This window comes from Pimephales promelas, chromosome 18 (assembly GCF_988280905.1).
Source record: "Pimephales promelas chromosome 18, fPimPro1.hap1.1, whole genome shotgun sequence".
Classification (NCBI taxonomy): Eukaryota; Metazoa; Chordata; class Actinopteri; order Cypriniformes; family Leuciscidae; genus Pimephales; species Pimephales promelas.
The window spans coordinates 31,993,304-32,006,251 of NC_142786.1; the positions used below are offsets into that span (position 1 = coordinate 31,993,304).

The following is a 12,948-nucleotide window of genomic DNA, read 5'->3' on the forward strand; positions in this document are numbered from 1 at the left end:
TAATTAAATAAAAGTATATTATGCTCATCAAGTCAGCAATTATTTGATCAAAAAAAGTAATATTGTGAATTATTACAATTTAAAATAACTTTATTTTAATAAATAAATATTTTAAAACATTATTCTCTCATGCATTTTCAGCAGCCACTACTCCAGTCACATCATTATCCTTCAGAAAATAATTTTAATATATGTATTTTGCTGCTCAAGAAACATTTCTTATTAACGTTGAAAACCGGCGTTGTGCTGCTTCATAATTTTGTGTAAACCGTAATAATTTTTTTTCAGGATTAACGTTAGTTGATGAACAGAAAGAACAGCATTTATTTTAAAAAAATCTTTTAGAACCATGTCTTTCCTGTCACTTTTGATACATTTCATAAAAGTATATATTTTATGTAAAAGTAAAAATCATACTGCCCCCAAACAGTAGTATATGACCTGGATATTTCTTGACCATTTTTGTAGTTCACAAAAAAATGAAAATTAAGTCATTAATTACTCACCCCCATGCTGTACCAACCCCGTAAGTTCATCTTCGGAACACAAATGAAGATATATTTGATTAAATCTGAGAGCTGGATCACTGCTACATAGGCTGCCTAAGGGATTGAAACTTGACGGCCCAGAAAGTCATTAAAGAAAATGTTTAAATATTCCACGTGACTACAGTGGCTCAACTATAAGTTTATCAAGCGACGAGAATACTTTTTGTGCGGGAAAAAAAACAAACATAAAAAACGACTTTATTCGACTATTCCATTACTTCATTGTGGGCCTTGAAACGAGAGTTGAAGAGATTTCCAGAACGCATGCGCGAGAACTGAGATGAGGATGTTCTTCCTCGACTACTTCTTGTTACCCGCTGCTCACCGCTTAAGAGTATTACCGCCACCTACCGTATAAAATGATGTGCCGGAAGTGCAAAACTTTGTTGTTTTTTTATTTTTATTTATTTATTGCAATTTCAAGATTTACAAACAAACATGGCTGCATAACTTCTTTTTCTTATATAGAATACAAAAATAATATAGCCAGAGGGAGCAGCACTTAATACAGCAAGAAAATAAATGTAGTCCGAGTACAAAAAAATAAGGATATTTGTAAGGAAAATAAACATTTAAATAAATAAATCATAGGAATTATGATATAACAAACATGACAATATAAGGGGTGAATGCAGCCTATAAGGTGCACTTAAAAGCATTTAATCTTCTCAAAAAACGACAGTGCGCCTTATATATGGATCAATTATTTAACAACACTCCGGGTTATTAAATTCGCCCTCGAACTCGCGCTCGTGTCCATCTGCCCGCTTTGTCACACGGCCAGTTCATGTATGTCTCCCGCTCACGCGCGCTCACTCTTAACAACAGACACACGAACTGACTGTCCCCGGCGCTGCTCGCGCGTCACAAAATGTTCATAAAGCGCTCCCCGTTCACAGTAACCGGGTAGTCTCATTTAAAACAGCCAGCTGTTGCTTTCAGCGAGCCGCCGCACATTTAATACTCAGTGAGTCTGGCTGCGAATGTAAGTTTCGTGCACGCCCCAACGCGCTCACAATAATAAACGCCTCACCTCCGGCGCCATCTAGTGGATGCATAACGCAAACCCATTCAAACGTGTGACTGCAGTATCTTATGCACCTCATTATCCGGTGCGCCCTATATAAAAAAAAATGTTCTAAAATAGGTCATTCATTGAAGGTGCGCCTTAAAGTGCGGTAGACACATAAATGTGCTGCAGGTCTCGCTACATTATATACAATTGCTAAAAAGTGGGCATTTCCAGGATGTCCGAATCGTGAAAAACCAACCAGAGAACGTAAAAGTGCTTCAATATTGCAAAATGAACGGCTTACCTTTTTCACTTTCCCATTTAATGATCTTGAGCGACTGCTGGCTGTTCAGCGGGATGTTAAGTGTCTAATTGAAAAGCGTATGTACAGCGCGCGTTTTCCTCTGCTTGTAAACAGAAAGTTTTGCGCTTCCGGTACGTCATCTTATACGGTAGGTGGCGAGCATAGATATATACACTAGACTCACCTTGGGGTTCTAAGCATGCGACAAAACCGCCGCCATCTTGGAACAGGGGTCTTGTCATAGGAAGTAGCTAGGTAACGCTGCTATCTCTGCCTTTACTTCGAATTCATTGATGGTGGCGGACTTTTGTGCAGCAATAATGTTCACGGATGAAATTCTGAACTAGGAAGAATGTTAAAAAAAAATTCTTTCTGGAATCAATGATAAATACATGTCTGGCCGTTGGAACAAACCAAAAAAAACAAAAAAAAAAACAAGAAAAATCGCATTCATGATGATTTATGGTGATTTTATTTCCGTTAGACCTGTGTCTACTACATTGACGCTGATGCATTAAAGTGGAGGGGCTCCCCTGTATCAAGATGGCGGCTCTATTGACGCATTCGTTCCAATGAACTGCCGTAGCCAAGGTGAGGTCTAGCGGTGAGCAGCCGGTAACAAGTAGTCGAAGAAGAACGTCCTCGTCTCAGTTCTCGCGCATGCGTTCTGGAAATCTCTTCAACGCTCGTCTCAAGGCCCACAATGAAGTAATGGAATAGTCGAATAAAGTCGTTATTTATGTTTTTTCGCACAAAAAGTAGTCTCGTCTCTTGATAAACTTATAGTTGAACCACTGTGGTCACATGGAATATTTAAACATTTTCTTTAATTTCTTTCTGGGCCGTCAAGTTTCATTCCCTTAGGCAGCCTAGTATGTTGCAGTGATCCAGCTCTCAGATTTAATCAAAAATATCTTAATTTGTGTTCCGAAGACGAACGAAGGTCTTACGGGGTTGATACAGCATGGGGGTGACTTAATTTTCATTTTTGGGTGAACTAACCCTTTAAACCCATAATAATATTTGCAGTAATTTCCATCACTGTGCTCTATTTTTTATTGAACTTTTTCTTATTACAATAAAGAAATTTAACAAAGAAAAAACACATGACATTCTCAAAATGTACAATATAAATCTTATTGTATTACAAACCAAGATTCACACCTCCTGCACATCATCCAAAAAGACATCCTCTACACTGTTCGCATGACAAGGGAGAACAAATAGACTGAAGGAGCTCAAAACACTAAAAGAAAAAAAGAAAGAAAAAGAAAACAGAGGGACTCAACTCATCCGAAGTGTCACTAAGACAGCAATGAATGGGACATGACCTGACACTTTTAGCATGGTAATTCTTGGTGCATCAACAATGAAAGCATTGGGGCTTTTAAATGTTTTCACTTTCTTCCCAGAATGTCACACATAATTGCTCACAGCTGCGTCACATTACAAGAACTGCAACACTGCTGGGAAACTCGGTGGAAGAGAGCCAAACCTATTCTGTCATCAACTGATGGGTGGGGAGATGAAAAAGTATCAGTGTGACTAGCAATATACGAAAGAGAAAAAACAGCACGGGACACACAATTTGGCAAAAATAATGTTACAGGTTTTTATTTGTGTTCTATTTCACTTATTTACAAGCAAAATGTGTATTGAACGCTTTGTGCACTTTGACGGTTGTTATCCATGTTATAAACACCTCCATTTCAGCAGAGTTGATAAAGCATGTCCAGGCGCAAGCGTGATGTTTCAGCCACGCTTCAGAAGAGAAGAGGCGGGATCCCGCTGCCGAACAGCAGCTTCCATGAGGGAGGAACCCGCCACTGCACTGAGCCCTGCGTCTGAGAAAAAACAAACAGCAACACTATCTTTAACTTCTGAAATTCTGTATCCACATCCTTCTAAGATAATGTGCCATGCTCAACATGTTTTGAGATTTATTTAGTGCAGGGTAGGCTGCACCCTTGAAACTGTCTTATGGACCTTGAACCGTTTGGACCCCATTGAAGTCCATTATATGGAGAAAATCCTGGAATGTTTTCATCAAAAACCTTAATTTCTTTTCGACTGAAGAAAGAAAGACGTGGACATCTTGGATGACATGGGGATGAGTAAATTATCAGACAAAGTTTTTTTTTTAAAGTGAACTACTCCTTTAAATTTACCTGATTTACCTATGGCAAGCCGTTTTAGCTTTTATTCATTTCCAGGATATGAATTCTTGATATCAACAATTTCATTCTTGATATCAACAATTTAATTGTTGATATCAAGTATTGAATTATTAATATGAACAATTGAATTCTTGATGTCAAAAATGGAATTTATGATAAACAATTGAATTCTTGATATCAACAATTGAATAGCTGATATCTGTAATTGTATGTTCACTAGTGAAATTTCACCATAGGCTGCCATTCAAAATGAATTGTTGATATCAAGAATTGATTTTTTACTAGTTGAAATATAATTTTTGACATCAATAATTACATTGTTACTAGTAAAAATGTGAATTCCTGATATCAATAATTAAATTGTCACTAGTTGAAATGTCTATTCTTGATATCAACAATTCAATTGTTACTAGTAAAAATTATAATTTTTGATATCTGAAAATGTATTTCTGTTATTAATATTGTTTCAGATATCTAAAATGGCTTTCTTACTAGTAACAATCACATTCATGATATCAGAAATTAACATTGTAACTAGTAAAAAATGTAATTATTGACATCAAAAATGAACATTCTTACTAGTAGCATTTCAATTGTGGATATCAAGAATAGACATTTCAACTAGTAACAATTGAATTCTTGATATCAAAAATAAAGGATTTTACTAGTAATAATTGTATTTCTGATATGTGAAATTGGAATTTCAACTAGTAAGAAATCAATTCTTGATATCAACAATTGGTTTTGAATGGCAGCCTATGGTGACTAGTGAAAATACAATTGTTGATATCAAGAATTACATTTTTGATATCAACAATTGAATTCTTGATATCAAAAATGTAATTGTTGATATCAAGAATTTAATTGTTGATATCAATAATTTAATTTACAAAAAATGTAAATTGTTGATATCAAGAATTCATATCCTGGAAATGAATAAAAGCTAAAACGGCTTGCCATATTTACCAGATACCCTGTTTGTTTCATCAGCATTATTCAGGTTCACTATACTTTCTCCCACACTTACAGGTTTTTCCAGCAGATGGAGCCAGTCATTGAGATGGTTGATGAGAGCAAAAGCATCCGGGATGTTGTCCCCCTCTGAGCAGAAGATCAGAACTACTGCCATAGGGATGTCCTCTGTGCAGCTGGAAGACAACAAACTCCATTGGACGAATTCAAGATCGTAGATTTGACCATTTTCCGATTTCTAGCAGTTTTTTACCAGTCTGTGTAAAGGGCTTTGGTCACTCCTCCTCCAGGAATGTAGAGCCGCTGCTCTGAGTCGGAGATCTCAGGGAACACACTGATTCTCTCCATCTCCCTCCAGCCCAGCTCCTCCACCCGCGGGCCCTCCTCCTTCAGCAGAGACGGGCTCAGCAGGTACCGCAGAGGAGTGCTGCCCAACAAGACCATACAAGCATTTCAAAACTACCCATACTAAAATATTTGAATCATCTGGGGTTTTGGTGACTTAGAAGTTCACACAAGTGTAAAGAATCATCTTCTAAAGTCTGAGGCGCAATACATTGTTTCATCATTTAAAACATGTTTAATTTAAAAATAAAAATAAAAGTGTGTGTAAGGTGTGTACCTTAAAATGCATGGCGTGAGGTTTGAAATTGTCATCTAATATAATGTTATCAAAGATGAGAAAATGAACTTACTAATACAATGACATTTCTATCTATCTGTCCTCACTGTTTCATTACCCATGAAGCTGTTGGTCGTCTCTCTGATAAGCGTAACTGCTGGACAGCAGCACACTTCTGAGGAATCCACTACTCTTGATCCAGGAAACAATCAGCTTTCGGAATGATCTGACCTTTGTCTAAAATGAACAGAAAAGAGCAAAGACTCATGTGCAAGTGAAATCAAGTTGTATCTGTGATATATCGGCCGGTATTTGGCATTTTATAATTAGCGACGTCAGCTGAAAGTTTTTCTTTTTCTGTTACAGTGTTTTTTATCAAGTGCAAAATATTTTTATGTTGCTTTATTTTACAAATTATATAGACCATTTTGCAAGATGAAAACAAGACTGGTCCAGAAACACTTCCTGTTTCAGTTTGTAACTGTTTTTTTATTTCACATGTAAAGAAAACATCTTAAAGATGTTTGTTTAACTTTTTGATTCAGTTTTAAATGTTCTGTTGGTTGTATTTTATCCTATATTTTGTGTAGTGTTAAAAAACTGAAACAGGAAGTGCTTCTGGACCAGTGTTGCAAAATGTTCAATACATTATTAAACTGAATAAACAGTTATATATACATAATTACATAAAATTTTCGCCTCAGCGAGGGGACCAATCACAAAACGGGAGGGAGGAGCAAGACGATGACGTCTATGCAACACACCGAAGCTGTTCGTTTATACTGTACCTATGGATCCAAGATGGCAGCAGTCGCGAAGTTACCTTTCGATGCAGCCTTAGATATTGTTCGAAGTAGTTTGGAACGCAAATAAATCTATGATCCATCGTCTTCTTCTTCCTCGTCTAATTTCTGTCGCTCTGGTATAATTGAAACGACTGGCTATGATGAGCTACGTACAGGCGCATCCAACAAACATTCTTAGGACCCAATAAATATATCTATAATTTTGTCATATATATTTATTTGATTTAAATAAATGTATTAAAATAAATTAATATAATACTATAGAAAGTTAAAGATGTAGTGATGTAGCAAAATAGAAACTGTAACATTTCCCAGATGATACTTTACATAGCTATAATGTAAAGTTTTTTATTAATGGGGTCTTTATAAATGAAAATATGAAGAGGTCAGATGCAAAAGGCAATGAAGATTACCTATTAATTGTCATTTTAGTGAAATTACTGAACTTAAATATACAACCTTGATAAAAATGGTCATTTTAGAAGAAAATTTCAAATGGCATTTAGAGGCTTTTGCATCTGAACTCTTCATATATAGCTTTGTTTTAAATTTTAGAAGTGGGTCCCTCACACAAAGATGGTAAGTATTACAGACTCTGCTCTATCATACTGGCATCACCGGTCAAAAACTCCATATCGGTCGACCACTAAATTGTAAACCTGAACAAAGAGTAAACTTGTATAAATGCACACCACTTGGCACTAACCTGGATGATGGGTGTTCTTATCTGCAGGACAGCCAGTTTTAAGTCACTGTGGGAGTAAACTGCACCAACACATTCACAACATAAGACATTGTACATGCAAGAGAAAATATGATTCTCGTGGATTAAAGCTATAGTATCCCATTACCCTCTGCGCTGATGCTGAGCCGGGCAGCATCCTCAGTGGATGTGACATACGGGTTGTTTCCAACCATGGGAATCAGACAGTCCGTGTGGAAGTATCCCACTCTGGGCATATTTAACGTAGAGATGAGGAGATCCACGGCGAGCTGTCCCACGTTTCCAACAGATACTGCAGGCTATGCACAAGAGAAACAATTATAAGTAGCTCAATGTTTGATAAGTGCAGCATACAGAGGATCAAATGTGTTTGTTTGTGTGATGATGATGATGAAGCTGAAATACTAATGAAGGCAAATACTTTACTTACCATTATCAACGTAAAGCCTTTAAAAGATGGAACTACATCTCCCGCCGAAATAAACATTTTTAAAACTCTTTCGATCTAATTTTGACGATAAATTCAAATGAATTGCAGTGGATCTGTAGTGATTTTTACTTTCAATTTCTTGCGCTGTGAAAAAGGACCTGACATTACTGCGTCATCATGGCTCACAGGGACACCCTGATGCCTGAACAAAAACAATCAAAACTATTCATTTACGCGACGTGTATTTTTGACCAGTTTTAAGGACGTAAAAAAATGTGTGATATAGCCTACATAATGATATTACTGATTTTTTATCAGACCATAAGAGATATTAATTTGTCCGTCACAATCATTTATTGTGCCAGACACATGTCAAAATAAAAGTCTTTACCCAACAAATTTACCAGCTAAACAATATATTTTTTAATCTTATTATTGTTTATGTTGTTGTTCTTTATCAGTATATTATTATTAATATTATAAACATAAAAGTCCTGCAACTGCTGTTTATTTACACTGCTCATTTGAAAGATGTAATTTTATTTTTAAATACATTAATAAAATTAAGCTAATATTTTAAGATATAATTTTTCCGGAAGTAAAACCATCATCATAAGATAATGTAGTTTTATTAGAAACTCACTGCATAAGCGCAGTTCACCACGAATGACCAGAAGATGACGCTGGACTCTTAAATTAGAGGAGAAAACATAATTTGCCATGTCCTGTGTTACTGCTCGTACAATAATCACGAGATTCAAATACAATTCAGACGAACATTGTGTGTTAATCACAACAGAGATTAAGTAGCGGAGAAGAACATAACAGATAGTTTCAACTAAAAAATTCTATTGATAGTTGCTACTACGTGTGATAATGCAATATATCCCTGAGCCAAGGGCTATGAAACTTACAAAACACAATAAAATAACAGTGACTTTTCTGCAGGGATATTCAGAAATATGGTGTTTCACAAATGACAATGCAAGAAATCGATAGTCATCAGCCTCAGCCAAAGGCTTTCATAGAATAAAGCTTTCAGTCCAGCAATGAAATATAATAGCAACAAGCTAAACAATAAACACAATTCTGTGGATGTACTTTTACAAAGGCACGCCTGCAGACATGGAGACTCAATTGTATGTCATCTTCAACTAATTTTTGAATATTTATGGATGTGTCTGCAATAGCTTACACAAATTAGTCTTGTAACAAACCTTTTTCTTTTGTCTTTGGTCACTTAATTACATGGACTGAATTGGAGACGACGTCATTTCCTATATTGATGGAAAGACATTCTTCTGTGCCTTCATTGATCTTCATTATATTCTATTTTTTGTACTGTAACACATTTCTACAACTGACTGATGATGAATTTGAACACATATTTATATAAGATCTATTTTTTTACTGTATAAATGACTTTAGAGAAGTATAGGGCACACTTTGTGAACATCTTAAAGAACCATTTAATTCATATTTATTTTAATCTATCAATTATTTTATTATAAAGTTTAACTTTTAGTATTTTGCAGTTCTATTTAGTATCATTGCAATTGGCCTATAATTATAATACTACTCAAAAATAAGTAGTTTTAATTTTGTTTTTTCTTGTATTATTCTAATTAGTTAAAGTTTTAGTAATTGTGTTGTGTTTTTGTAATTTTTATAGCTTTTTAGAAATAAATGTGTCTATATGGTTTTTATGAATTTTTGTACATCAAGTTAAGATAATTGAAAATGAGAAATGTTGCTTTGGTAAATACCTGAAATAAAAAAAAAAAAAAACATATATATATATATATATATATATATATATCTTCAGTTAACATTTCTATTATTTCTATTATATATTTTTCTATATTTCTATTTAATTTTTTTACATTTTTAAATTTATTTTAGTATTTTTTTTTAATTTTTTTTTTTTTACCATTTCCCATACATGAAAAATAGATTTCACTGGAGCATCTTCAGTATATTTTGTAATTTACCATTACTGGAAAGCTGTATTGATAAATGAGCTTTCACTGAAAGCCTTTCAGGATCAGAACTATCAGTTTCGCAAAGATTAGTCTTAATGCAAATTCTTGTTTAAACTAAGCAGCAGCTTTTTCAGGGTGTGTACTGTACATCACCAAGGGTCACGAGCATTATCTGATTATCTGCATGACCTCATAGTTCACCTCATAGGGTCACCAGCACCAGTTCAGTTTGCTCCATCTCCAGTTCTGGATCAGAAGCATTCTAACAAATGCTCAGTTTAATGATTTTATATATATAATCTCTAATTGTTGGTGTGTGTGTGTGTGTGTGTGTGTGTGTGTGTGTGTGTGTGCTTCACCTGGGAGCTATATATAGATCATTAGATAATGACTTAAACAAAACCCCTCTTTTCACATGCACTGCAGTCGTAACACAGCATTTAATAATTTGATTATATCAAAGTCACAATGTCCAGCACAATAATAATTCAGAGACCACAAACACACACACACACACATTCAAATCATTTTTGCTGTAACCTGTCAGAAATGTAAGTGCAAGGTTTAATTCGACTGATTTAACCAAATGTGCAAACTTTAAAACTTTTCACAAAATGCAATGTTGATCCCTTCTTTTTCTTTGCATCTTCCTTCAGTAAAAAGTATAAGCTTACTACTTTTTGGGTCTTTAAATGTCTAAACTATATGTATTTTGAAGACCAAATACAATCACCTGAAGTAAAAACCAAAACAAAGGCTATAAACAATGTACGTCACGGTCGGTTGACTTCAACATCCCCATTAAGCTTTTAAGCACCATTGAACTCTTTCCGTTTTTATTTAAACACATTTTTCCTGAAAGTTTGAGTTAGAATAGTTTGCAAGAGCGTGATTGTAAACACGATGAGTTTAGTTGTTTGTCATGTTGATGTTTAATGTCCCAGACGGCCTCTATAGTCTCATTTGGACGATGTATTTTTTTGTTGTAGAATAAAACGTGAAAATATCTTGAGCTTGAGTTAGCCACACACCTTATTGCAGCTGGCTTTAACCAAAAATCCATTGACTTCAGCGCGCAATGGAAATAAATGTGCTAAAAAAATAATATCTTGGTTTTAGCCTATAAAAATATGCCATCCTTGCAGAAATCTATGTACTTTGGTGCCTACACTGTAAAAAAATATTTTCAAGATTTATCATCACAACATTTTTTTTCTTTTGTCAAATCAACTTAAATAATTCATTTAGTTGAGATAACTTATTATTTTGAGTTTCTGATGATTAAATTAATCTCCTTCATTGTATTAACTCACTTTTTCCAGTTCAATCAACTTAAAATTTTAAGGCAACCTAGGTTACTTACTTTTTTAAAGTTAAACCAACAATATTTTTTTACAGTGTGATAACCTTTGACCCTTACCAATAATTATGACACCAAAAATTCACAATGCAATAAATATTTAACATTATCTTCCTTTATCTTTAAGACTAATTATAGTCTTATTTGAAGTAAAAATAATAATAATAAAAAATCCCTTATTATATCTGTTATTATAGTTAACCAACACTAAAACAATTTAAAAAAAAAATATTTTCACACTGTAAAAAATATTGTTTTTTTAACTTAAAAAAGTAAGTAACCTGGTTGCCTTAAAATTTTAAGTTCATTGAAATGGAAAAAGTGAGTTAATACAGTGAAGGAGATTAATTTAATCATCAGAAACTCAAAATTATATGTTATCTGAATAAATGAAGTTGATTTGACAAAAGAAAAAATGTTGTGATTACTAACCATGAAAAGATTTTTTTACAGTGTCAGTGGTAAATAGTTTTTCCATCCTGTGAAATGCACTTCTAAAATGTTAATGCTCTATTTAGAGCTTAGATGTAACATTTAGGACTGCTTAGTTGATGTCATCAACACCATCCATGAACGAGAACCACATTCTGAGTTCATTGTCAATCATCTCTGCGGCACCATCACCTTTTTGCTGACATTGCAAGATCCACATGAACTGATGTCTACCAATGTCTTAAACCCTCTAAAGCCTTGTCTTTGGAACAAAGTGAGTAAAGGACAAACCTGGACACACAGCATTGGATAGCTCTTCACCTTCTGACTGAAATAGCAGCTCCTCACGCCTGCGGGGCGTAAGCGGGCGCACGGTTAGGTAACAGATAATCATTGAGAGCTCTGCCTCTCATTATCCACGCTAAAGCTGACGTTATCTAAAGATAAGAGCCCGTGGCAGTGCATGGACTGGCTGATAGAGCTGTCGGCTCTGAGCCAACTGCTGCCCGATCACTCGGAGAACGTTACAGGATAGATAAGGCCAATTTTTATCCAGCGAACATCATCCTATTAGCTGGAGAATTATCTGCTCGCATGAAAGAAAACTCACAAATGAGATCTCTTAATACAATATATATCCATTGTGTTGACAGCAGTGAGATTAAATACTGGAGGCTCCTGCTTTTGTCCTGATTAAAAATGTTTCCTCTAGAGATTCATTGTCTTAAATGAGATGCAATACGCTGATTTCACGCAGCCGCCATTTTTGAAACGGCTCCGGTGGGAAGAAAACCGCCTTTAATCATAGGAGAGAATCGGAAATTCGATGGAAATTCCTAAAAATGTAATGGCTTGTTTTCTCTTGAGAAAAAGACACTAGTGATTTTCCTTGTTTCTCGGCTAGAAATTCCCACAGCAATGTTTACAAAAAGAGATCTCGATATAAACTCAAACATTTCTCATTAAATGAATCCAAGACCAGAAGAGTAACATTCTGCGCAATCAAATATTTATTTAGTAATCTCACGTCTCCTCGAGTGTTTCGAGATCTCAACGATGTCTCAAAAGCGGCTCAGATTTGTCAAGACACCAAAGATGTGCAATCAAATTCAGAGGTCTCAATTTAAATATTATGATTATAAACATTTCTCGTCAATTTCTTTTAAGACTTAAAGAGTTGTTAAATGCAAAAATCACAAATGCGTGACAGAGCAACCTCTCTAAGCAATATGATCAACACCAAGGGACATGTTCCTGGATTAACATAGTTTGATTCCCCATATGCCATAACTTATCCCTAAAATCAGAAAGGAATGATAGGTGAATAACATTGATGTAGAAGCACCTGACCCTGGTTGTAAGCCTAAACTTGACATTAAACTTCAAACTTAATTGAGATGTTTTCCCTCATGTTGAACATGTCCTTGGTGAAATCAAGTTCACCCAACATTAAGGTAAATACATCAGCAGCACTGGTTATAATAATAGTATTATGGCATATTGTGTTTCACGGATTGCGTTTGCAAATCATGTCTGCCGCCGCGTGGCGTGAGATCATGCCATATCTTGTATTTTGCAT

General features: G+C 34.9%; 1 protein-coding gene across 1 annotated transcript; it reads right to left on the reverse strand.

Moving 5' to 3' along the window:
* Positions 1-3,451: 3,451 nt before the first annotated feature.
* psmg2 (proteasome (prosome, macropain) assembly chaperone 2) lies at positions 3,452-7,784 on the reverse strand. Its single transcript, XM_039681194.2, has 7 exons — positions 7,596-7,784; positions 7,293-7,464; positions 7,148-7,206; positions 5,754-5,872; positions 5,267-5,440; positions 5,069-5,189; positions 3,452-3,708 (listed from the first exon to the last, which is right to left on the reverse strand). The coding sequence occupies exons 1-7, from the start codon at positions 7,650-7,652 to the stop codon at positions 3,628-3,630; spliced, it is 783 nt and encodes a 260-aa protein (XP_039537128.2). The 5' UTR covers positions 7,653-7,784; the 3' UTR covers positions 3,452-3,627.
* Positions 7,785-12,948: the final 5,164 nt, after the last annotated feature.